This window comes from Halichoerus grypus, chromosome 12 (genome assembly GCF_964656455.1).
Source record: "Halichoerus grypus chromosome 12, mHalGry1.hap1.1, whole genome shotgun sequence".
NCBI lineage: Eukaryota > Metazoa > Chordata > Mammalia > Carnivora > Phocidae > Halichoerus > Halichoerus grypus.
Genome location: NC_135723.1, coordinates 17,668,058 through 17,695,178, shown reverse-complemented (window position 1 = coordinate 17,695,178; position 27,121 = coordinate 17,668,058). Strand labels below are relative to the sequence as shown.

General features: G+C 46.7%; 1 protein-coding gene across 1 annotated transcript in view; it reads right to left on the bottom strand.

Annotated features, from left to right (window-relative positions):
- LAMB1 (laminin subunit beta 1) overlaps positions 1-26,775 on the bottom strand; it is a 71,591-nt gene extending 44,816 nt beyond the window's left edge. Inside the window, exons 1-13 of the mRNA XM_036083986.2 lie at positions 26,574-26,775; positions 26,304-26,432; positions 25,002-25,177; positions 22,383-22,518; positions 19,037-19,110; positions 12,509-12,697; positions 12,357-12,420; positions 7,588-7,790; positions 5,073-5,193; positions 3,413-3,601; positions 2,980-3,159; positions 2,743-2,855; positions 1,179-1,258 (exon numbers count right to left, since the gene is read on the bottom strand). Coding sequence (XP_035939879.1) covers positions 1,179-1,258; positions 2,743-2,855; positions 2,980-3,159; positions 3,413-3,601; positions 5,073-5,193; positions 7,588-7,790; positions 12,357-12,420; positions 12,509-12,697; positions 19,037-19,110; positions 22,383-22,518; positions 25,002-25,177; positions 26,304-26,340 — 1,562 coding nt within the window. The 5' untranslated portion in view covers positions 26,341-26,432; positions 26,574-26,775. The remainder of the gene's footprint in view (positions 1-1,178; positions 1,259-2,742; positions 2,856-2,979; positions 3,160-3,412; positions 3,602-5,072; positions 5,194-7,587; positions 7,791-12,356; positions 12,421-12,508; positions 12,698-19,036; positions 19,111-22,382; positions 22,519-25,001; positions 25,178-26,303; positions 26,433-26,573) is intronic.
- Positions 26,776-27,121: the final 346 nt, after the last annotated feature.

Sequence of the window (27,121 nt, the reverse complement as noted above, 5' to 3'; positions counted from 1 at the left end):
GGGAAAAGCAGACTCCTTGCTGAGCAGGGAGCCCAACACGGGACTTGGTCCCAGGACCCTGGGATCATGATCTGAGCCGAAGGCGACGCTTAACCGACTGAGCCACCCAGGTACCCCTCTTAATTTTTTTTTAGTAATTTATTTTTTTAAGTAGACTCCACACCCAACTTGGCGCTCAGACTCATGACCCTGAGATCAAGAGTCGCATGCTCTACCAACTGAGCCAGCCAGGCGCCCCTCATTTTGGAATACCAAAAAAAACAAAAAACAAAAAAAGAGGTTGACGAATACATGCTGCTAAGAAGAAAGAGGCCCATGAATACAGTTGAAATGAAAAACGATCTCCAGCTAATAAAGCAAGCTGCAGAATAGTGTACTATTAGTATACTAATAGTGTGCTATTCTTGTAGCCGTGGATCCTGGGGGGAGAAAGGGCAGGATACCTGTCTTAACTGTTGAGATTTTTAAATTTTATTTTTTAATTTTTTTTTTTTAAGATTTTATTTATTTGCGAGAGAGAGAATGAGAGACAGAGAGCATGAGAGGGAGGAGGGTCAGAGGGAGAAGCAGACTCCCTGCTGAGCAGGGAGCCCGATGCAGGACTTGATCCCGGGACTCCAGGATCATGACCTGAGCCGAAGGCAGTCGCTTAACCAACTGAGCCACCCAGGCGTCCGAGATTTTTTAATTTTTAAAAAAATATTTATGTATTTGAGAGAGAGAGGGTGAGAGGGTGAAAGAGAGAGAGATTACAAGCAAGGGAAGGGGCAGAGGAAGAAGCAGACTCCCTGCTGAGCAGAGCCCGATGCTGGACTCGATCCCAGGACCCCGGGATCATGACCTGAGCTGAAGGCAGATGCCCAACCGACTGAGCCACCCAGGCACCAGGATTTTTTTTTTTTTTAATGGGCATACGTTGTTTCCATAATTTAAAACATACCATAAATTATAACAACAACACTATTAAAAACCAAGAAACATAAACATACTTGGAGTCTTCAAAGCTAACTCTTGGAATGACTAAATCTTTGAAAACATGAAGATCCCAGGTAAACTAAAGGTGCCTATACTTTGCACCTCTTCTTCAGAGACACTGAGTGTCATGTTGCTCCTAGAGATCGGGAGGGCTCTCTGGGGGGACCGAGCACAAACACGGGTGTATGTGTGGCTTCACTCACCTGTTGTTTAAGGCCCCTCCAAGGTCACAATCACAAGGTCGACATCCATCCAGATCATTGCTTAAGCCCCAGTGCTCTGGCTGCACAACAAAAGATTTAACATCTAAAGGTGGGTTCCTGTCATTACACAATAGACTCAACAAGAAACAAGTTATGGCGTGTCTTGCTTGTTCTACCAAATGTTCTTTCATGCTGTGCAAGCAGAAAGCCTTCAAGAGGAATAAGCATGAGCACTCTGAACTAAAACCCAGGCCGCAGGTCACTGGGGTCATAACCACCTAACACCAGAGCAGAGGAGTTTCTCTCCCGAGCAAATAGCCTTTGTCCGAGAGTAAATACGAGCAAGCAGCTAAGATACCAATTTTCCTCATTAAAAGTACTCTGGCAATAAGAGAGTTTTGGCAAATATTTGGCAGGCCTTTACATTTTCCCTGAGTTCAGCCCGTCAGAAACTCCATAAGCAAAGCTCTTCAAAGGATTTACCTATTCCCAAACAGCATAAAGCAAGTATTTTCACAAGTGAAAGGTGAGGAGATCACTGAATTCTGAGCACACTGGAGATGGAAACAAAAAGAAGAAAGACAGAATCTACACAGGGGAGAAGATCTCTCTGTACCTCGACAAAAATGCATTTCCTAATGAGCAGATAAAAGCCAAAAGCCAGGCGCACTCATTTAAAGCAGACTTCCAGAAATTTATGTTAAGAATCTATCTGGATATATGCAAATATACATATTTACTGGTCATAAACATAATTTGGGGTCAGTGGACCCCCTCTCACAAATATAAAGGAAATCACAAGAATGTTATAAAAGATAGAGGGTAATTTAAAAAATTACTCTTGTAATCACTCTACCCAGAATCACTACAGTGAATTTTCTGGTGTATTTCCTTCCAGATTTTGTTTTTCTTGATGCAATTTTTTCCCGCACAATTAAGATACTACTCACATCCTGTGTTTTTTTTTTTTTTAATACCAGCATAAGCATTTCCTCATGCTATTGTCATTTCCAAAGGCAACCAAATATCACTCTGTACAGAAGCCCCCAAATTTACTTAACTATTTTCCCCACCATTGCTTCCAAGTTTTCTGGCTATGATTAGTATGAGATGCAATGAGTCTTCTGGTGAATACACCTCTGTCCAATTTTCTGCTTATTTCATTAGGAAAGATTCCCAGAAGTGGGATTACTGGGTCAAAGGGTATGCCCATTTCTACAGGCTACTGATAACTTACTTCCAAAATGCTGTTCTTGCCAACTATGAACCAATGTGCATTTCCATCAGCAGCTTAGATGACCAGCCCTTCATTAGATCCTAAGAGTTAGCAACCCCATTTTTAAAAACGTGTTACTTTTGTCTATGAAAATGGTATTTCGCTGTGGTTTTATTTTACAACTCTAACAGTGATGGTGACTATCTTGTCAAAATTATTCATGAGTAATTTTTTTGTGAATTGTTTGCATCTTCTAATATTTATATAGAAGGGTGACGGTGGACTCTACAAAGGCGAACCATGTCACATGCACAAACCACCCATCCCAAGTACTTAGGATTCACCTACCAGACACTGGTCACAATGCTGTCCTGTCACCAGACGCTTACAGTAGCAGTAACCGGTCTCAGAATCACAAGGATTCCCGCCAGGGATCGTTCCCAGAGGATTGCAAGCACAAGCTTTATTAGAGATAAAATGAAGTAAAGAAATACAAACCAAGTGAGTAGTCTGGATTTAGAACTGCAAAGTAAAACGGGAACTGCATACATGAGAACTCTCAGACTTTTTCACAAACATACTTACATTTACAACCGAATGGATCTTCAGCACTTAAACCATAGAAGCCTTCTTTGCAAATTTCACAGTGTTCTCCTTCCACGTGTAATTTACACCGGCACTGACCAGCAATGAGGCCAGCGGAAAAATCCGTATAACTGTCACAGATTCCCCCGTTCTGAGATCCGGCTGGGTCACAGGTACATCCTAAGAAGAACAAAGAGCACCCGGTAACAACGTGTGTGTTTGTATCAACACGTGTGTTCCCTTCCACCCTCCACACGTCACAGAAATAGACTAAAGAAGGCAGGACTGCCAGGTAGCTTCTGCTTCCAGCATCCTCCACCACAGTTCAAATACAGCAGAGTCTGACGCTCACACCAGGAGTTCCGAGAGAAGGATGGTGACCCCCTGGCCATTCAAATTGAGAGGCCCTATGTCATGCCATTTCCCCACGTACGTTCGCAGAGGTTAGGGTCTCGGACGTCTCTCTCCGGGTGCTGGAAGTAAAATGGCTTGCACTGCTCACAGTTGCGTCCCATCGTGTTGTGCTGACACTCATCACACACCCCTCCGGTGACGTTTCCAGTGGCCAAGTACACCGCCATGTCAAAGTGGCATGAGCTCGAATGTTCGTTGCAGTTACACTCTGCGCGACAAGACCCACATCAAGAAAAGACTTTGAAGTCGACTTACCAATGGAGGATGGGGTTGCTGGGAGGCAGCACATTCTGGAAACTAGGGATGAAGTTCAGGCAAAATGGCAATGAACAATTAGGCGCCCATGACAAAGGACACATCCATCTGACACTCTGGAAACCCTCCAAGTGTGAGCTTTCTCAAATAGGAATCTGCCCTCTTTGGAGAGAAAAGTAAAAACCTTTGGGGAAAGTCCCCTCGGTGGCTTATCAACAGGAGGTGGCCACCAGGTGGAGGACGGGGTGGGACCAGAACACACCACCCCAGAGGATCTCCTAGGCGATACTTCCTGGGAAAGCCTGTTTGGGCTGCCAGCTTTAAGGAACGGGGTGTGAAGGCCTGGTTCCCTTCTCCCCCATTCCCACCAGCACACTCAACCAGGCTCTTCAGGGAGAATTAAGGTCTCCTGAAGAGCCACCTGGCCGGCCTTCTGAGCACACGCTGACCCTCTGCAGGCCCACTGGGCAGTCCCCTTGGTCCAACCCGGCTTTAATATCATCTCACTCCCTGCTCAGTGACCCACACGGACTCTGGTCTTCTCGAAATGGAGCTTAGCTCGGCGTGGCCCTCCTGGGGCTCTACACTCTGGCCTCCTCTGTCTCCCCCTGCAACATAACCTCCTATAGGGAGGGGCTGTGTCACAACCAGTGACCCTCCTCAGTGCCTAGCAGAGAACTGCCCGTGACACACCGGTTGAATTAAACCTTGGAATCATTTCCCCAGTGTGGACTTTGTGTTGGTCACAAGAACGTCCTTGGGGCCTTGTGCTCTGTGCTGTTCTCCTTATCTGAACTTTTCTTTCCCTCCTACTTTCCCCCTAGCTCTCTTTCTTCTTCTTACCTAAACAATCTTAGCTATCATCAAAGGCTGCTGGGTTGTACGTACTAACAAGCCTTGATCACTCCAGCCCTCACTGGTTTCTGAACTTCTAGAACAGTCCTCAGTGGGGGAAGGGGCAGGCACACTGCTCCTCCTTGAGGGGAGGAGAGCATATCAGAATCACTGTGGGGGGCGGTGGGGGCGGGTTTCAAACTACACCTCCGCCCAGAGAATACCGCTGGGTGGGCTGGCACAGAAACAGGCCAGAAACTCTGCTCTGTATCTCTTAGACCTCAGGGATCTACCAGGCCATATTTTCCTTTCATTTCTCTCTCACGGTCATCTTGCCTTCAAGACAGGTACAATGTCAGGGACACCATCTCCATCGTCTACGAAATTTGCCAAACACACGGCTGCTATTCAGCAAACTCATGCATTCTTTAAACTGAGTGGATATTGGTTTCCGAAGAGTATCTGGGTGAAGCTGGTCAAAGGGTAGTCACTTTTCTTCCATTCGCAAACTAATGTACTATTACAGTGGCTCTAATCAGAAGATACTGGAGTCTGAGTGGATTCAAAATGCCCCTCCAATAGAGACTTACTTTTACAGGCATTGCTGTTTCGACCTTCAGCGGGTCTCCAAGGTAAATCGTGGTAGAAATGCATGCACTGTTCACAATTCAAGCCCTTGGTGTTATGCCTACACATGCAGTGCCCGTGGACCTTGGAAGGTAGAGAAACAGGAAAGAGCAAAGTAAGAGGCAGACCGATGGCCTGATTTTCTCCACAACCAACGGAAGATATAAACATCCTCATCTCCAGCTCACCAAAATGAGGGTTTGTTTTTATTTTGTCCCTATCCACACTGAGTTCTGTCTTTCTGATGGCTCCAACTCCCATCTCTAGGAATAGTTCCTATTATACAACAGATACTCAAGAAATATTTTATAAAAGTATCGATGAAAAGAACCCAGATGCACAACATCAGTCACTTAAGAATTTAAAAAAACAAAACAAAAAACCTAGTTACTTAAGAGTTTAGAAAAAAAATCTATGCCCAAAAGAAACCTATTTTAAGATAAATCAACAAAAGTTATAATATACACCACCTGGAAACCAACTCACATTGCGGCATATTTTACCACTATGCCACATGAAAGAATGGGTTTTTTGCTTCTTTTGTTTTTGACTTCAGGCACAGAACTTCATTGTTTTTCCAAACCAAAATGAGATTCACAATATTAATCATTTACCACATTCACATTTACCTTTTTTTCTTTAAGAAAGGAAACATAAAATCTCAGGAAAAAAAATACAAATTATTTTGCTTGAGGAAGGGCCCAGGATGTGCTCTTTTGCATTGTGTCTCCAGCAAGCTATGCTGAAGCCCCTGAGGCACGTAAAAGATAAATTCTTTCAATCTACCAAATACGCGTGTGCATGGGCACCTCACCTTAACACTAGTTTCTACAGAATGGAATTCAGGAACAGGACAGACAGGTCTGTCCTGGACTCACCTTGACAGGAGTGCAAGTGAGCAAAAGAGTAAAATCGTCTCCTTACAAGCCAGTTTTACACAGAATAAAAAAACAGTTCCAAAGCACACACCACAGGACTCTACAGTGTCTAAACCAACAGCACATGGTACTGAGACCCCTGATAGTGACAGGACTACAGGACATGATCTGCACGCCAGATTTGCTATGCTGAAAAGTAAATACTATGTACCTAGCATTCTCTGAAAGATGTAGCAATGAGATTACAAGGACATGTCCTCCCTTTAGGCTCTGCTAAAAAATGCAACTTTATCTACAGGGCAAGTGTTCTAAGCGGAGCAAATGGAGAGCAGAAATTTCAGCCAGTTGAATGCATGCAATCCTGGACCTTCTGAGATGAGGACTAACAATCTTGGCAAAGCAAACAGCAAGTAAGGAAGGCACAATTCATCAAGGGAGGCCCAGAGTCTAATGACAGAAGGAACCCTGGGGCAGAATGGGACGAGCTAGGCATGAATTTCCATCTGCTGCTGACTTAGGGCCCTCTGGTGTGCTATTTAATCTCTGCTCCCTTCTAATAAGGATAGTTGGTTGAGTAAATCCCATTGAGCTCTAAAATCCTACGGTTCTGTAAAAATTACCAGTTCACTTAGAAACAGGTAAAATACCCTAACTTTATCCGTTTGGCAAATCACCCAAATCCCCAATTTTTAGAAATACATGAATTGACAACACAGCATAAAGGTGGGAAAAGAATGAAACTAGAAAAAACATATAAAGGAACAAAGCCCATTGGATTCCTAAATCATATTCTATGGTTCCAGGTTCAAATGCCCCAGTTTTCTGGGCTGAGATCACTTCATGCTTGTGGTGTCTAATCTTCCCTAAAGAAAAGGAAGATGTAATGGCGATTTAGAAAACTTCTTAATCCTTATTGACTCAAAAAATATATACTGTCGCAGTACCCTGCTGCAATAACTTCCAAAAATTAATTCTTTGTCTCTGACATGAATAGCCCTTATATTCTCATAGCCCCAGAAATTTAGCAAAGAGAAAACCAACCATCAACCACCAGGTGGAAAGAGCTAAGTCAGTCAGGAAAAATAAAACCCCAAGAAATTGTGAAAGGTTTAAGGTAAAACTAGCTTCAAATTGCTTTTTGGGATCATCTGTCTAAAGGAGAGAGCCTCGAGGCGCCTGGGTGGCTCAGTTGTTAAGCGTCTGCCTTCGGCTCAGGTCATGATCCCAGGGTCCTGGGATTGAGCCCCGCATTGGGCTCCCTGCTCTGCGGGAAGCCTGCTTCTCCCTCTCCCACTCCTCCTGCTTGTGTTCTCTCTCTCGCTGTCTCTCTCTGTCAAATAAATAAATAAAATCTTTATAAATAAATAAATAAATAAATAAAGGAGAGCACATGGGACGCCTGGGTGCCTCAGTCGGTGAAGCATCTGCCTTCAGCTCGGGTCATGATCTCAGGGTCCTGGGATCAAGTCCCGCGTCAGGCTCCCTGCTCAGCGGGCAGTCTGCTTCTCCCTCTCCCTCTGTACTCTCTGTCTCTCAAATAAATAAATAAATCTTAAAAGAAAAAAAATAAAGGAGAAAGCCCCCCAGAGTGCTTGCTTACCATTCCTTCTACTTCTTCATTGAATCCATCCACAGGCGCACATTCGCTGGCATGGCCGTAACAGAAGCAATTTCCTCGAACCACCATATCATACACTGCATAGTAATACTTCTCTCTGATTTCCATTCTGGAATCCAAAAGGTTATCGCCCAAAGTGTGTAGCTTCACAAACTTGATTCTCAAGTTGGTGATTTTTAATAGATCTAGGAAGGTCACCAAGAAGACGGAAAGTCTGATCAAACACGCAAGACTTCATTTGCAATTATACAACATCTCTCTATAGAAAGGCACAACAAATAAAAATAGCTTAAATAAAGGCTACCCACTTGTATGGTCTCAATGGCCATACTAGTAAAGCTCGACATAATGGGACAGTGTCTAGAAAAGAGAAGAGTTGCTCTCTCCTCACCAGTTTAGAAAGAGCATCAGACTGTTTCAGGAAGAAGCACGAAAGCAGAGAAATTTAAGAACGCAGTTGCACGGCTGCCAGAATCCTCTAGCACACAGTAATCTGAACGATTGCAATAACATCCAGTGCCCACAGCAATGAGCGTCAGTCTCAAAACCAGAGGATTCCATGCAGGTGGGAAAGGGTTTATCAACACACTCCAGTTCTCTTATTACAAGATAGTTAGGACGGAACATTTTTGTGTTTATTTTTGGAGGAAAAAAAATACTATCTGAAATTTCCCACCGCACAGATGAAATCCAAGTTACTAAAATAGATCGAACACTATGGAATAACCACTCTCCAGGGACAGAAGATCTCCACGAAATTTTGACACAACATCACAGTCTCCCACTTTTTTGTCCTAGTTTGTCATCCATAGTGTGACATAAGGATAAAGGAGCTCAGTATTAGGAGGTTGGGGCAAGTTGTTTTTTCCTAAATATTAAGTTAGGTTATTAAGAATCAATTTCTCTTATCTTTTCTTCTCTCTCCTGGGTCTATAGATCTATGCTTATTACAGAAGTGGGGCCATCAATTATATTCCATAGTAACTTGGTAAACCAAGAGCTAGCCATTCATCCTTCTCCACCAGTGTTTCCATCAGTGGCTGAGTTGCTCTTGCTGAAGTGGACCCCGAAAGACTCATTAGTCCATCAGTCCTCCCATGTCCTGCGTAGCCGGAAACTGCTCCTAAGCTTTACCCTCATTGGTGCTGATGCATGCCCATCTGCCACACAGGACAACAGGGCGTTGGCCCAGGGCATCAGAAACTTTCAAAGCCCAAATACAATTTTAATGGCTTATAATATATGCACAGCTTACAATGAAGACTATAGAAATAGCTGTGGGTTGAAAGGGACAGTCCATGAGCCCATGCATTGAACTTAGGCTCTTTGTAAAATCAAAAAGTAAACAGAGAAAGCGTGGTACTACTTAGCTGAATGGAATTTGTGAATGCCAACATTTCCTCCTGCACACAGAGCGAGCACAAGCCCCTACTGACGAGCGGCCAGACGACAAAGCGGAAGAACAGCGGGAGTGTTTAGGAGCCCTTGAACCGATCTTTGTGGGAGCCCGCAGAAGAGCAAATATGCTCTTCCCCTCTCTCCTAGCACAGTTAACAACAACCAAGCCTTGTCCATGGGCTGCTGGTGTGAGGCAAAACTCACTTTTGAAGTGAGGCGCCGAGGTCTCAACACCAGGGCCAACTAAAGAGACTTGAGTTGTTCCCTGGAGGACAAAGTCAATCAAAAGCATCATCAGTTAAAACGGATGCCTCTCGAATACAGACGAGATTTTTCTGAGGCCATTTAACAAAAAAAGGTAAGAGAATTATAATGGCGACACATTCCCCAAGTCCTGCAAATGTCACCCAAGAAGGAGCAGACCGTGAGTCCTTTTAGGACCCCACGAAGTGTCTGTTGTGGAGCCCATGTGGACATTTCTCCCAACTGGATTTTGCGAGCAGAGAGGGCGCGCCTCACAGAGCTCACTCAGAAATGGCCTAGGGCTGGATGTGCCATCAGTATTTGTTTTATAATAGAATGAATGAGTAAATTACAGACCAGAGACAGTCTGGGCCGCGTGTAAAATTAATTTAAGTGGGGAAACATCACTTTTCTGGCAATATTTCCTGGATGCTTTCCGTTTTACTGTTCCATGCTTCACGCTGGGAGGGTCTATGGTGCCTTAGCTTCAAATAGGGCCATCCGCAGCTGGGAACGATCAGCGAGAATCAGCCCTGCCTCTGCCCAGCCGACTACACCTTAGTAGTGGGAGAGGGAGTCTCATCCCCTCTCTCCGAGGGATGGGGACCAGGTCCACGCAAGACCCAGGCCACGGCTCGTGACAACATCAAGAACAGCAGCTGCTTTTACACTGTTGGTGGGAATGCAAGCTGGTGCAGCCACTCTGGAAAACAGTATGGAGGTTCCTCAAAAAGTTGAAAATAGAGCTACCATATGATCCAGCAATTGCACTCCTGGGTATTTACCCCAAAGATACAAAAGTAGGGACCCGAAAGGGTACGTGCACCCCGATGTTTATAGCAGCAATGTCCACAATAGCCAAACTGTGGAAAGAGCCAAGATGTCCATCAACAGATGAATGGATAAAGAAGATGTGGTATATATATACAATGGAATATTACGCAGCCATCAAAAGGAATGAGATCTTGCCATTTGCAACGACGTGGATGGAACTGGAGGGTATTATGCTGAGCGAAATAAGTCAAACAGAGAAAGACATGTATCATATGACCTCACTGATATGAGGAATTCTTAATCTCAGGAAACAAACTGAGGGTTGCTGGAGTGGGGGGTGGGGTGGGAGGGATGGGGTGACTGGGTGATGGACACTGGGGAGGGTATGTGTTCTGCTAAGCGCTGTGAATTGTGCAAGACTGTTGAATCTCAGATCTGTACCTCTGAAACAAATAATGCAATATATGTTAAGAAAGAAAAAAAGAAGAAGAATGTAGCAGGAGGGGAAGAATGAAGGGGGGGAAATCGGAGGGGGAGAAGAACCATGAGAGACGATGGACTCTGAAAAACAAACTCAGGGTTCTAGAGGGGAGGGGGGTGGGAGGATGGGTTAGCCTGGTGATGGGTATTGAGGAGGGCACGTTCTGCATGGAGCACTGGGTGTTATGCACAAACAATGAATCATGGAACACTATATCTAAAACTAATGATGTAATGTATGGGGATTAACATAACAATAAAAAAAATTAAAAAAAAAAAAAGAACAGCAGCTGCTTCAATTCACTGAACACTTTCTGTGGGTCAGGCACGTCAGAAGGTTGTTTCTAGAACTCATTTTCGCTCCATAATGATGTTCAAGTCAATATTACTATCTCTACATACAGATGAAAAAACAGAGCCTAAAAAAACCAGGTTTAAGCAGATTACTTGCCCAAGGTCACAGAACTATGATCTGCTGGAACTGGGTTAAACCCAGGTCTGTCAGACTCCAAACCTCGTTCTTTTAATTAGTGCATATTTTGCCTTCCAAGATGATCAAAATGTAATTCTGTAATAACTGAGGCATGGTTGTTACATGCTAGAAAGATTCTAAATTTAGATTTAGAATCATAACATAGGGGTTCAGGATCTGACTGTCCCCTTATGCACATTACTCCAACTCTCTGAGCCTCAGTTTCCTCATCTGTTAAATGGGAATACAATCCTCATCTGACTGAGCATATTGAGCATTGAGCATGGCTGACACTTCAGATTTCTCCCCAGTACTCTTTCTTCTTTTCTTCCTCTGACGAGAAGAGCCCCAGGCAAGAGTGTGAGAGGGCACATGGCCACCTAGCTAGAGGTTTCTCAGTGTGTCTTGAGGTTGGCCATGTGACTAATTTTGGCCAATGGGATGTGAACAGAGGGGACGTACAGCTTCCATGTCATCTGCCCTTCTCTTCCTCCCATCCCATAGGTTGGGACAACGACATGGTAGCGTTGGTCCAGCTCCAACCATGCAGATAAAGACTACAAGACAGAAGGGACCTGGGTGGCCTCACGGCTAGGGTTGCCAGACATAGCAATAAAAATACAAGTTGCTCAGTTATATTTGAAATTCAGATAAACAATATTTTTTTCAGTAAAGTCTGTCTCAAATATTACATGGGACATAGTCACACCAACCACAAATATTGCATGGGATATCCTTGTACTAGTCACAAATATTCCATGGGATATAGTTATACTAAAAAAAATAACTTGCTATTTATCTCCAATTCAGATTTAACTGGGCATCAGCCTTTATTTTATCTGGTAATCCTACTTGTAGCAACTGAGCTACCTTTCTTCTCTGGATGATTTCATAAGAGAGAAATAAACTTCTATTTTATTTGAGTCACTGTATTTTTTGGGACCCTTTGTTACAACAGCTTAATCTGTACCCTAATTTATATATACGTGTTATATAATATACACAAATTATATGTTATATAATACATGTTATATAACATATATATGTTATATATGTTATATATATGTTATATATAACATATATTTATATATATTTATATACACATATATTATACTGAGCAATAAAATAAGGTATTATGACCAGCATAACTGTTTGAGTACTTATGACATAAATGTTTTACTCTAATCAAAATATATTCCCGGTCAGGGTGGACTTTGATTCCTGCCAATTTCAAGGACCTCTGATTGGGTATTGTGGAGATAAAAGGAAATAAAGAGGATGGATTTAGCACTGAATGCTTAGATTCGGGGTAGCAGTGTTCTGGGTAAGAGTTCTTCCATGATTGCTATTTTCCATCAAAGCTGTTATTCGAAAACAAGCTTACTCTGTATCCTTGGACTATAAGGATCTTCTATTCTGAAAGCAGGATCTAAAGCACGAAATATCACCTAAAAATAGATACAAGAGTAATGGGTATTTTTGCAATGATCAAAAAGGATTTATAAGTAGAATGTGAAACAAGAAAAGCAAACAAACCTCTCCTTCCGTTGAGGGTTCAATGTCAGAATAGCGGGAATCACAGATTATATCATCCACTTTCTTCATGGGACCAGCAGAAATGCCTGGAAATGAGCTCTCGCAGTCATAGGCAAAGTATCGGTACACGCCCCAGGTTTTCCCGAAGTCAGACGATCGTTCTATCAGCATAGCGGCCGGACGGAATGTCTAACAGCGGGGTAGAAAAGGCTCATTTGATGTTTTTTATCTGTGATCTGTATTTTTTTTTTAATCTCAGACGAACACATCACTCAGCCGTGTGCCACAAGCCTTGCTGGCATGTGGTTGGTACTGCGGACTGTGGCTGGATTTCAAATCCTTCAGGCTACTGCACGGAGCCCCCTCTTACAGGCAAGTGTCTAGCCTCGCAATGTTGCACTTTCTCCCACCCCAGTGGAGATTAGTAAGCTGTTTCTCTTTAGAAGCTGATTATAAGCGGGACTTCACAGCAAACACTCTTTGGTAGAGTCAGTCACCATCCATAATAGGACTGGTTAGGTTGCCTGCTTGCTCGTCATTCATTCGTGTAATCATTCGGCAGCTGTGTGCTGACCATGCTCGGTACGGACAGCGGTCTGCAGGCTGCAGACAGCCCCAGGAAGCACAGACAGAAATCATCTAGGATACAGAACACCACAGCAGAGTCTCCTACAGTGTGCTCCGGGAAAGCGAGAGGAAGGAATGACTAACTCGAGCAGCTGCGGAATCCCACAATTCCACTCCTAGCTATCCCCCTCCCCAAAGAACAGAAAACAGGGACTCAGACAGATGCTCGCACGTGAATGTTCACAGCGGCACAGTTCACAATGGCCAAAAGGCAGAAACCACCCAAGTATCCATCAAAGACGAATGGTTAAACCAAACACGGTATATACATACAACAGAATATTATTCAGCCATAAAGAAGAAACTCAGATACTTCCTACGTCATGGATAAACCCTGAAAACCTTCTACTCAGTGAAAGAAGCCAGACATAAAAGGGCAGATATTGTAGGATTCCACTGATAGGAAATGTCTTGAATAGGCAAGTACACCGAGATAGGAAGTAAATTAGAGGTTTCCAGGGGCTGGGGGGAGGGGGCAATGAGGAGTTATTGCTTCATGGGTAGAGTTTATACTTTGGGTGATGAAAAAGCTCTGGAAATAGATAGTGGTGATGGTTGCGCAACATTGTGAAGACACCTAATGCTACTGAATTGTATATTTAAAAAGGGTTAAAATGGCAAATTTTGTGTTATGTGTATTTTACCACACACACACACACACACAAGCTAGGGAATGCTTCAGAAACAAGATGGCCTCAAACTGGATCCTAAAAGGGTGGGGTCTTCCAGGCGGTGGGTGGAGGTGGCTGCAGGCAGCAGAAGAGGTTGACTAGGGCAGGGGAGGAAGGAATTCATTGGCCATGCGAAGGGGTTTCCTTTATTTTTATGCCACAAAAGGGGAACACCGAAAGACTTAAGTGGACAGAATGAAATGATCAGATTGCACTTTACAAAAATAATCCCGGGGCACTGTTATCGGACATGGAAAAAACAATAAGCAAAAAAAGCCAAGTGACAGAGGTGCCTGGGTGGCTCAGTCATTAAGCGTCTGCCTTCGGCTCAGGTCATGGTCCCAGGGTCCTGGGATCGAGCCCCGCATCGGGCTCCCTGCTCCGTGGGAAGCCTGCTTCTCCTTCTCCCCCTCTTCCTGCTTGTGTTCCCTCTCTCAGTCTCTCTCTCTGTCAAATAAATAAAATCTTTAAAAAAAAAAAAAAAAGAAAAAAAAACAAGTGACAAGGAAACCAACTGAGAGAAAAAAAGATGAAGGTCCTAACTCAAGCATTACAGTATGTTCAGAGAGAAAGGATGCAATTGTTCTGAAAACTTAATGAATTTAGTAAAATATATTGAACTGCACTTGGTGATCCGTTAGGTTTCAGTGGAAAGGGAGGGAAGGAGAGAAACACGGGCACTTGAGCTTGGATAGTGGGGGGCAACCGTGCTAAGAGCAAAGCCACAGAAGAGAAGGAAGGTGTTTGGTTCTGGACTAGTAACACGTGAGGCATCCACAAGGGACACCCACTGGACAACCAGAAACAGCGGTCTGGCACCCAGCTGCGCCAATGGAGCCTGAACCGTGGATCTGGGAATCACCGTTGGCATACGATATTTGAAACCTCCAAAGGTACGATTTCCTCCCAAAAAGCAAAGGGCAAGATAAAAGAGCCAAAGTCATTGCTCCAGAAAATGCATCAACACAGGGCTAGCCAAAGAAGGAAAGAGAGTGGTGCCAGGCACTTTAATTCATCATTTCCTAACCTCCTGTTATGGGCCGAATGGTGTCCTCCCCAAATTCTTATGTTGAAGACCTAAGCCCTCGTCCCTCGGAATGTGACTGTATTTGGAGATCAGGTATTTACGTGGCTGATTAAAGAAGGCGGTCTTACAGTGGCCCTAATCCCACGGACTGGCGTTCTTCATAAGCAGCAACAACTAGGGTACGGGCGTGTCCAAGGGAAGACCAAGGGGAGAGAGAGGAAAGACCGCCATCTCCAAAGGAAACAGAGGCCGCAGGAGGAGCCAACTCGGCCCACACTTCAATCTTGCACGTCAAGCCTCCAGAGCTGTGAGACAACACACCTCTGTGGTTTAAGCCCCCCAGTGTGGGGTACCTCGCTATGGCGGCCCCAGGAAGCTAACACACCCTCACGACACCCTCTTCTTACACGTGAGAACTTGAGGCTCAGACACATTCACTGACTCGCTAGCTAGAGGCAGAGCTTAGATTCAAACCCAGGCTGAATGAGGCCCAAACCCAACCTTCTGCCTCCCTGGCTGATGGCGTCATAGCAGACCAGCAAACGGACGTCACAGAGGATGGAGTACAAAGGCCAGACTCTTGGAAACTGAGGCAGGACAGAGATTTGGGAGGGTGTGGTAGGCAGGGTGCACTGGAAAGAAGAGACGGAGCAGGATGAGCTCTACCAGGGGGCCCAGGCCTCCGTGCCCGAGGAGGGGGTACGGACGTTTGGGAAGTGGAAGGCACGTTCCGTTGCAAGGAGAACAACAGGACAATTGAGCCAGCCCAGCCAACAGAACCTGAACAGACCCTCCCTTCTGAATTAAAACCAATGCTTGGGAGAAATCTGGGTGACCACTAATGGTGAGACGAGTGCATTCCCAGACCTCCTTCTGTCTTCCTTAATAATCCTGATGGTCTTTTGCACAGATCAAAGGAGACAAGGATCAGAAAACGGAAGGTCACATTTTGACAGATCCTTTGGCTTATTCACTTACTAGTTGCTTGGGTTTTCACCTTTTTTTACCTATTCAGGAATATAAGAAAATGGTACTTTATTAAACTCAAGAGTATGTGATGAAGGATTTTAAAGTAAGGGGGGGAAAACCCCAATAACTACCTCAGCCAAGACAAGCTCCCCAGGAGACCTGCCTCCTGGGTGGCGACCTCTAGGGACAGAGCAGCCTGATGTCTCCGCGTCACAGGGGAGCAGAGAGGAAACGCCTTACAGCCAGTGCTGGCTGTGCTCCTTTCTCCGTCCTTTCTGGAAGCTTCTGAGTCCCAAAGGGCCACTGAGAGTTCTCCAATTTCCTGTGGAGTTAGGAGGCTGCTGGAACCCAGGACAACACTGGTATGTTCAGAATGGAGGCCCTTCCACAGTCTGCTTACTCAACAACCTGCTCAGGGCTCACACCGCAGCGCGGCCACCTCTGAATTTCTACTCCATGAAAGAGCTATGATTTTGGAAACACCTGGCTATCGACCAAAACACACCATGTATAGGTTACAGGAGTTTCGCTGGCCCACGAAAACCCACTCCCCTTAGCAAGCAGCTATCTCCATGGCAAACACGTGTTCTTCACCACCACCCGCTCCTGTCCGCGCTCCTGTCACCCCACTGCCACGCTCCTGCTTACTCAGCTCAGACAGCCAAGATATCTTTGCTTCATCCCTCTCCTTGCCCTCCCTTCTGTCGTTCTGCTTCTCATCCTTCTCCGATTCACGGCTGAACCTCTGATTACAAAGGGTCCAACCGAGGCCTCCCGTAGAAAGTGAGTGCTGATTCTCAAAGGCAGTAGCAGTGGACGCTAAGAGTGTGGAGGCTAAGAGTATGGCAGCAAGGGGACGTGTGTGATTTGAAAAAGCTTTGCTGGCAATACATCCAGGACTCCCTGGAAGGCAGGGGCAGCTCCCTCCTACGCGAGAGTCAGGCCCGTCTCTGCATGCACACCAGTAGTCTCCTAGGTGAGCCCCCCATTAACACAGGCCTCAACGGGGGCCTCCCCACGAGCCCTCAGTTCTCACTGTCCCGGGCCCTCCTCTGTTGCCTCTAGGCGACCTTCCTGAAATAGTCTCATTTCCCTGTCAACGGCTCCCCATTTCCTATACAGTTCGCACCCCTCGGCCAGGAGTCCCAGTCCTCCTGACTGTCATCTTCCTTCCTTCTGCCCCTCACGGCCCCGTGCTCGAGGCAAACCCTGCCTGAACTGTCCCCCACCAGCGCTTTGCTCTCAGACGGTGTCCTCTGCCAAGAATGGCTTTTCTTGCACCTCCTCCCACGGAGATCCTGCTCACCGTTCCCGGCCCGGGTCAAATGCAGTCCCAGATCTCTCTTCACGAAGCTTCCTGCTTCGGCCCAGGCTAAGACTACTCTCGCCCGCCTCCGTGCTCAGAAAGTGCACCGTCCGACCTTCTGCTGGAGCACTCAGCACCCTCTGTGACATAAGTTATTTGCAAGTCTGTGTTTCCCCTGCACCCCTAGTATAGGTGGGAAGGTCCCGCAGAAAAGCAACCGCGGTATCTTTAAAATCTCCCGCAAGGCCTAGGGCAGTTTCTTACAGACAGAAGATGGCTGAATTCCTTGATCTACTTATTCAGTCAGTAAATATTTGTAGAGCAATCACTACCTGCCAAGCATCAGCATAGATAGAGATGATCGCATTCCCATTAGGTGCCAGGTAGCAAGATGATGCCTATTCCCGCAGCAGAGGGCTAGGTCGCACAACCCTAGAACGCAGGTGTTCTCATTCTTCCTTCCCGAGAAGAAGCCGAGGCTCCGGCCACACGTGCCAAGAAGGGGCAGAGTGGATATTTATACCCAAGCCTGTCCAGCCCCATAGATACTGCTTTTCACATGGGAGCTAGAACCTGCAGGATGAGGTCTCTCTCACCAACCACAGTCTGACTGCCAGTACCCATTCTTCATGGCCCTGTTCGGTCACCGCCTCTTTGACCTTCCTCACTTGTGTGCACAGTTTCACCTCTGGCCCACGGTATTCACTTGAATGAGTATTTAACTACAGTATTCCAAAGGACCTCTGGATGTACGCAAACTCAGAATGACCCATGTAGGCACATAGATGCCCTTTCCGAAGTAAAAGATAGGGCCATCGACATGAATAATGATATTTTTGTATATTTTTAGGCGTCACATAACAGGAAGGCAACATCCTCATGCATGGCTGAGTTTCACTTCTAATGGCCAGGCTGAGCTTGGCCGCGGTTAATGAAGGGAGGAGGCGCAGTGTTGAGCTGCTTAGTAAAAGCCCCTGCCTCCCCCAGTGTCAGGTGTCACAGTGGGAGCCTTCCTCTCTAGCAGCAACAGCACCTCTGGGGTGGGGGGTGGGGAGGCTTGGCAGGGGGTAGGGGCTCAGGCCTGGGAGCCAGCAGTCCACCATCCCTCCTAGTCATGTTCTGACTTCCATGCTCCTTGGCCTCCCAGGCTTTGGTTCCAGGCACGGTAAGACTTTCTCGGCTACCCACACACGTGGGTCAATCTCTCCCTGGCACCTCTTCCTAACCTGAGAGGGTGCAGCTAAGGCCCCCGACTCCAACCAAAAACTACCCAAAGCGATTTTAATCTGAGAAGCCAGAGGTAAATTATGGGTTTTATGTGCATCAACGTGTACTTTAAGCCATGCGAAGTCTGTCATTTCCAGGCAGCTGCTTATGAGGAAACAAAGGGACTTTGTCCAGAGAAATTCCCTAGCCCCGGAGTCATTTTACATCTCTAAAAGAAAAAGGATGAGAAAATCCACATTTAAGAAGGCATACGCATTTCTTAAGGAACCGCAAAACTGTTCCCACAAATTTTGCAAACCCTTGAAAACTAAAGATAATACACTTCCTTTGCAGTTACCAAGCTCAGCATTAAAACATCAACACAAGGGATCAGGGATTTATTTTCCAGATGTTTCATTGTGGTTTGGGAGAGTCAAAGCTGCCTCTCTCCGTGGGGAAATAAAAAGACATCTAATTAAAAGTTTACAGTTGAATTACCTTAGAATAGAGGCTCGCTCTCTCCTGCTTGCCATGAAGATAGAGTATTTGTTAAACATAGTTATTCATGCCCATCTTTAAAAGCTGCTCGATGATCCCAATTTATGGCAACAAGAATATTTAAGTTCCCATTTAGGCCAACTCACAACAGACATCCATACAGAAAAGGGAATGACACAGCGCTCTCAACGTGTCATTTGTGGGAAAAGTGACGAATTCCTTACCTTGAAAGTCATTATGAGATGAGTAAAATGGAATTCTGCTTCCAAATCCAGTTGGATTGTTACATTTTCCACGCCTATAGGAGATTGTTTAGAAAGAAGAAAGGAAATAGTAAGCTAAACAGGGCCATCTGTGAAGAGTTGGGACTGTTGTCTTAAATTCTCTTTATGCCCCTCATAGAAATCCTCCTTGCATTCTATCTGAAAGTGAAGCCGAAGACAAGAAACCTGCCTCGGGGTAGGAGGTAAGGCACAAATCAGAAGGATTCTCCAGTTTTCCACAAATCGTTCGGGGAGTTCGACATACTGCATCTGCTCGGTGGAAAAGGCCTCTGGCAGAATGCCTCTAGTTGCTGTCAAGAAAGGCAGCTTTTGGGGGCGCCTGGGTGGCTCAGTTGTTAAGCGTCTGCCTTCGGCTCAGGTCATGATCCCAGGGTCCTGGGATCGAGCCCCACATCGAGCCCCACATCGAGCCCCACATTGGGCTCCCTGCTCCGCAGGAAGCCTGCTTCTCCCTCTCCTACTCCCCCTGCTTGTGTTCCCTCTCTAGCTGTGTTTCTCTCTGTCAAATAAATAAAACCTTAAAAAAAGAGAAAGGCAGCTTTGGCTTAGGAGAAAGTAAAACATCTTCCCAATCCTCTAAGCCCAGTGACTCTCCGAGGGGAAGGATGGGGTCACTTCCTGTGCACAGTAGGGGTTCAGCTTGCAGCCTAAAGCAGGAGACCTAATCCTCCTCCAGGCAAATCACAAGTATTCCTTTTTTTAATGCAGCAGCAAAGAAAATAAATAAGAGTCTACCACGCATGTTAGTTATGCTCCCGTTTAGAAAGACCTGTCCCTGATGGGGAAGCCTCTGGATGCATCACCACAACCGAAAAACAATGCCAGAGACAAAGAATGGGTCAAATAAATGAACCGGCCCAGAACAAATACTAACATCTTCCCTTTCAGGGGGAAGCCTGAACAAACAAATGGGCATTTGCACCATGCCCCGAGGGTCGGTCAGTCCCACGTTAACACACTAAAAAGGCCACTGGAATTCTAGGGATGGAAAGTACCTCCCTCCCCTCCAATACCTCGGGCCCTCCAATCTGCCTGTTTACTAAAGGAGACCCCTCCCTGTTTCCTGGGCTCGAGAGAGCTCTGGGGGTCCACCTTCTAGAGCAAAAGAAGTCTTAAAGGCAGGAAGACAGGAATGTGTCAGAATGAATCATGTCACGGGCTGGTGTATTTTCAGGAAATCAGTAGGACTTTTGAAATAAACTCTCCCACTGGAAAACCGCCAAGCCAATTGTAGGGGGTGGGGGGTGGTCACTGAAACGGATATGAGTTAGTTGGAATGTTAAAGAAAAACATTATAATCACACTAACCAGCCTTATCTAACTTATTAAAAAGAGCATATTATAAACCGACTCTGGACATTTCAGCGTGAAATGCTAGCTCAGCCACCATGTGTCTCTTCTCTCCCAGGCTTTTTAAAAGCCTACAATGTTTGTTCAAAATGAAGAGATAACAAAATAACGTAAAGTACAAACAAGACCAGTACCCTTTCTGTAACATAAGAACATAGGCTGCAATGTGCGCCCTAAAAGCACATTCCATTTAGATTTAGAACCTGATAAGGCATTACAGTTGTTATTTTTTTTTTAATAAGGGAAGAAAAATCCACAGAGAAAAGAAACAAGATGATTCCTTTATGGCATATTTGATTTCTGTTGGACCTAAGGATAGATCATTAGGAAGGGTAAGTGAAAAGTAGCTGCACCCTCCGAGCCCGTTTCGATGCCTGAACACCGATAATTTAATGCCGCCATCTAAAGCTCAACTTGGACGAAACCCACGGAAAATGGATAACATCACATCCATAAAGAACGTCTTTAATGATGAGCTGTTGGACACCAAGGAGAGGACGGGGCAGTAACCATCAGTCTGACTTTCTGAAGACTAGGCTTCAGCCTAACCTCATCTAATCTCTCGTGACAGAGAATGCAAGCCCCTCGACATGAAAATCTGTCTTTCTGGCATTTGGCCTCTCTTGCTCCACAAATTCAAAGTTGCAGAAATTGATGAACTCCTGATGTAACCAAGAAAAACCCTTCCCTGGAACTACAGCACATGATGAACAATTTTACTGTCTATCAACTTGATACTAAAGTTGAGACATCCTTCTAATGGTCTTTTCATGTCACGGGAAGAATGTGGGCAGTCGGGACATGCTCCTGTTTGTAAGCAGCTCTCTGCTATTTCAGAAGTCCTTTGGGATTTGAGTACACTTACAGAAACCTCTCTTTCACACTAACTACCAGCCAAGATAACCACCTCTAAGAATTGATAAGGCTCTAATGGACACGCTTTTTTGAGGACCAGTCTGTCTCAATCTGGTAAACAACGCAGTCCCAAGGCTGACCAATGAAAAATCAATCAACCCTCCCCCAGAAACCAACAATCTTCTGGAAAGTAAGTATAATTTCATAGTCAATGACAAGGAAGTCTAGTAAGGGAGCTCCTCTTTATAGATTGTTAAATGACAGCAAGCCTCTGAAAGCTTCCCAGAGATAGGGCATATATAATAGAGAGATCTAGTCGAATCCATGCTCTCTATGGCCAAGCCTAGGTTCACTTCTTTGAGAGCCAGAATTCTCATAATTTTTTGGAACATCTAATGGTACCTTGTTAATTAAGAGACACAATAACTCTACCTTTATTTCCCAAAGTTCAGCATTCAAGTTTGAAAAAAATGCCAAACTAACTGGGGCTTAGTTTCCCAGTGAAGTAACAACAAATTTGATGAATTTACTAAACCCAAATCCCAAGGCAAATAAAGGAAAAGGGGGCTGGGTTCACATACTCACTAGAGAAACTGAGTTGGGGTCATATCTAGGTTGACAGAGTCCTTGAAAAATTAACATCTAGTGCTGATTCATAGTACTATTACTGAATTTTCTCTAGAGGGAAGGACGGCGATGGTAGAGGTGGGGGCTGCTTCTGCCCTTTCCTTTGGGGTTGATCAAAATGAAAGACGCTGTATTTTGTGGAAGATTCAGGGCTGTGCAGGGCCTTCCCACACCCCCAACTGATACACCCCATCCCCGCAGACTCCCCTCAGATGAGGACTACGAAATACCCCTTTGGTCCAGCATCAAAGACTGCTTTCTTATAGAAAGTGCATGCTTCCGGAAAAAAGATCAGATTTTACCAAGAAAAGTTAGTGCTAGGCAGTAAATCTGCTAAAGGCCATAATTACCGGGCAGAGAAACCAATCAAGATTACAAATACTCAGGAGTCTATAAACTCCTTCCAGGTGACCAATCACACACCGTGGAACTTGTTCCCACACCAACCACATACCATTTTCGGATTGCCACCAAATCTTAAGGCGGTTTGGAGCAAATGTAGTGACCACATTTTCAATGAGATGACTGTCAGGATTGAGGGTCTCATGATAAGGATCTTGTGAATTGCAGATGAAGCATTTTTTGTCTTCCTGAAAGGAAAGTTAGTTTCATGAGTCTAGGAAGCAATCACACACAGACAGACAGACACACATGCACACACCAAAAATTAAGCCCACAATACAGAAATCAAATCTACTTGCTTCAAGAAAAATGCATATGCCCAAATTACTTACGTGACACATAATATGCCTTCTGCTTTTTAACTTATGGGATATGAATTACTCCTGAAAATTTCCTCCACTCTTGTAAATTCAAGGTCAAAAGTCAAAGGTGGCATTGTTTCCACAAACTATTAATTTAATCAAAATGAAATTTCTAGGCATAAGCCTTCATCTCAATGAATAGCTAGAGAAGCTTACTCTTCCAGTAAAATGCAGAAGAGGTATTAGAGAATTTCTGCTGACATAAAGCAAACTGAAAAATGAAAGGAAAAAAATATTCATTCAGCCTGATTTTCTAAAACCTCACAAGACAGAGGCCAAGTATTAGGCAGATGTATTTAAGCAGCTTTGGGAAATACAGAACCAGTTTCCTCAGCTTCTGCTCTGCCCAAGCAGTGAACTCATGGCGGCAGCTTGCAGGCTAACCTAGAAACCGCACAGAATATCTGGGAAGTGGGTATCATGCTGTGCTGCTTTGTTGAAAGCACTGTATCCTGAGACTAACTCAAAGAACGCCAACATGGACCCTAATGAAGCTGAGATGGCCTCTGTGGAGATCCACATACATCGAACAACATTCAAGCAGTGGTAACATTCTCATAAGGACAGTACCAACAGGCTGTACTCTTATGTTTGTATTTATTTAGCTATTAGTTATCCCCTTCCTCTCAAAAGGATTTAGGGACTAGCAAAATATACTAAGAAAAAGAGAGAGAACAGAAGTCAGGAATGCAGTGGGACCCTGGACAAAATACTTAAGATTCCTGCCTCAATTTTCAGACCCATTAAATGTTTGAGAAAAGCGCACACCCAGTCCCTTTCTTTAGGCTCTGATATCTGTAAAGAGCACTCCACACTTTCATGGCTAATCACGTAAACCAGTGAGTTTGCCTCGACTTGGCTTTGAAGACAATTCAATTCTCATTCTGGCCAAAGCCAGTTTCAGAATCTAGTGATTCATTTACAGGATGTCCTCGCCTCCGAGGTAAATGTTAACACAATATTTTAGGTAAAATTTACATGCTAATATTAGAAAAGGTACCATCGACTGCCTTCATAAACTTGTAGTCAAGGAAACTAATACTGAAGAACAATTACCAGAACTTAAAAAAAAGTTTAATTACAGCCACCCTTCTAAGCAGGAGGAAGCAGTCTAGACATCTCTGTATAAACCTGGAAGCAAATGAGCAGAATCCACTTTACCGCATTCCTTTGGTTTAATTTATCAGGTCTCCAGGATGGGCGCTCTCTTGGCTTTGTAAAAGTGAATCCAGTTTAAGGCCTCCGCCGTGCAAACTGCACAGCATGGACCTCCTCCCAAAGGGCAGGTGTACAGATAGGGGAAGGGACCAAAATGGAAGCAGTTGGCTCTGGCCCAGCTGCCTTTTGCTTGCTTTAGAGGTCAGAAATATCAGTCTACTTAAGAAAAAAAAAAAAATCAAGCAAAAGGCTTCTGATTCTAGGTAGTTGGTTTGGGGTCTTTTTTTAAAAAAATTAGTTTTAGGACCCCTGGGTGGCTCAGTCAGGTTAAGCATCTGCCTTGGGCTCAGGTCATGATCCTGGGGGTCCTGGGCCCCACATGGGGCTCCTTGCTCAGCGGGGAGCCTGCTTCTCCCTCTGCCTGCTCTGCCTACCACTCCCCCTGCTTGTACCCCCTCTCTCTGAAAAATAAATACAATCTTTTAAAAATAATAAAATAAAAATTAGTTTTGACTTTGTAAAAACGTGACCTTTGAAATCTAAGATCCTGGCCCACTGTTAGAAGCAGCACCCTGAAATTTCATTTTGGTCCTTCTCTATCAGGGTACCATGGCAACCAGGGCATTTTGAAAAAAGTATCTAATGGAGGTAGATGGGGAACAGCACCGCAGGAGAGAAAATCAGGTTCAGTGATTACAGCGACCTTGCAAGGTATCTGTCAGTGCTGCCATACCCTTTATCCAAGTGAAACGGGAAAAACCAAAGATCACTACTCAGTATAAGAAAAAGAGCATAAACTATCTTTTATACACATTTCCAAGGAGGACAGATTTAAAATAAAAACAAAACCTAAAACACTCGGGACTTTTGAAGGCTCCCGGTCAGGATCCGGGGCAGGGACCAGGTCTGCCCGCAGCCCTGCCTTTCCATGCGGACTGTGCCGGCGGTGGAGGCGGCAGGAAATGTTTGGCGGATACAACTGTGAAAACCGAGATGGAGCAAGAAAGGGTGAGCAACCAGTCCAATCCCGGGACTCCCCGACTGGCCGCGCTTCCTACCGCTGGCAGGATGTGGAGTCCCCAGGGCCTGGCCCCTAGGTCTGGACCGGAGGAGGCGCGCGCAGAGCCGGGAGCTGGGATCTCCGCCCTCACCTGGAGGTGGCTGACAATACAGTACGGCTCAGGCTTGTGCAGCCCGCACGTCGAGGTCACCGAGAGCTTCTGTGCCCGGCCGATGAGAAGGTCGCCCGTGGCGGGGTAGCAGCTGCCCTCCGCGCAGCCGTAGCTGAATTCGGGTTCTTGAGCGCGCACTTGGGCTCCGCACAGGGCTGTGGAAAGGGCAGGCGACCGGGGAGGTGGGGAGGAGGGCACAAGCAGGGAGCGAGCCCGAGCAAAAGGAAAACAAGCAGGGGCGGGAACAGAGTAGGTTCAGAAGAAAGCAGAACGCACAGAAAAGAGGCATAGTGGAAAGACGAGCGAAGGGAGAGGCCGGGACGTGGAGAGGGTTCGGAAAGAGACACGCGATCACGTTGGTCCGGCAGCCCAGAACATCATTCCCGGGAGACCCATAGACACTCAAGCCCACCCAGATCTGCCTTGGGGAAGCAGCTCCAGCCACAAAAGGTAGATGTGCAGACCAGCCACTTCCATGTGCCTGTGCCTGGACCTGAGCGCAGGGACGCGAGAGGCCAAACACCCATGCGCGCGCCGGTAGGTGGGTGAGTGTATGAACCTCCGTGCACGCGGCAGCCTGTGCATCCTCAGTGTGAAACCCTGTGTGTGCGCGCGCGTGGAAATGTGTGAGTGTGGGGTTGCGAGTGTGTGTGCGTGCATGCTGGGAGGTCCCGGGCGCTTCTTTGGGGGCGAGGCAGCAGGACTCGCAGGGGGCGCCGCCTTCCCAAGCAAGGGGCGAGTGGACAAGTCCCTGCGGCTTTGGAGTGGCTTCAACGCTTCGTCATTCCAGGGAAGCACCCGGTCCAGCTGTTTCTGGCGCCATCCGGGGGCAAACAGCGATGGTTAATTGAAGCCACATGGCTCCAATCTGTTCCCAGGACTAAGCCTGCGCTCAGCTAGAACGCTTCGCTGGGAAATGGGCTCCAGGGGAGCCCTCCGCGGCAAGCCCCCAGCCCACCCCAAGCAGCCTGCCCCCGCAGTGGAGAGACCCACAGTGAATCGGCCGAAGGTGCAAAGCCCGGAGCAGGGGCCGGGGATCCCCAGTTCTGGGCACAGAGCCCCCGGGTTGCGGGTCCGCGGCGATCCTCGCGCGCACTCCCCAGCCGCCACCGAGGGCGCTGGCGTTTAATCCCAGGGCACGATTCCCACCCCAGTCCCTCTGCGGATCCCCCAGGCTCCCTCGAAGCCGGGTCAAAAGCCTTCGCGGTCTTCTTCCCCATCCAAGCCCACTCCTCCTCCCACCCTCCACCACCCCACCCCCCACCGCGTCCGCGGAATTACCTAAGAAACTGAAAGCGAACACCTGGAGCAGCCCCATGGCCAGTCCCTGTAGCCGAGGGGACAGTCCTTGCAGAGGAGGGGAGCACGCACCCGCCGAACCGCCTGTCCTTTTTTCCCCCGTCTTCCTTTCTGGAGAAGTAGAGAAAAAAAAAAAAAGCTAATGTTCATAGAGAAGAGAGGGGCCCTTCCATTTCCTGCCGCTCCCACGGAAGCGGGGAGTTGGAGGGTCGGGAGAGGGAAAAAATCGCGCAGCCACTTTGTCCTCCTCACCGAGCGGTGCGAGCGCTCTCCCCGCCGCCGGCAGCCCCGAGCCCAAAGAAGGGAATCAGAAAGTTTAGCCTTGGGAGGAACCGGGGGAGGCGCCTCCGCTCATGCGCACACGGAGAGCAGGGGCTGAGGGGGCGGGCGGCCACCGCAGGGCGAGGAGGGGGTGAGGTCCGGGTCCCACCCTCCCGGGGCGCCTCTTTTGTTTTAAGGCCGCGCCTGCGGTCGCCGCGGGCTTCGGGCTCTCCCGGGTGCCGGCGGGGCTGCGGGGCCGCTCCCGGGGGCGCGGCGCGGGCGGCGCGCGGGGGACGGGCGGCGTCTGGGCTGGTCGCGGAGGTAGGTGTGGGGATCGCGGCGCGAGGGGGCCCGGCGGGACCTACCGCGCGCTCGGGCGTTTACATTTGCAAGGAGTGAGTCACGGAAGGGTACCCGGGGCCACAGACTCCCGCCCCGGGCACCGGGGGAGGCGGGGGAGGGAAGGCGGGTTAACCCTTAGAAAGAGGGTCGACCTGTCAGGTTTGTTGCCGGGAAGGAAGGGAATCCGGTATCACTGA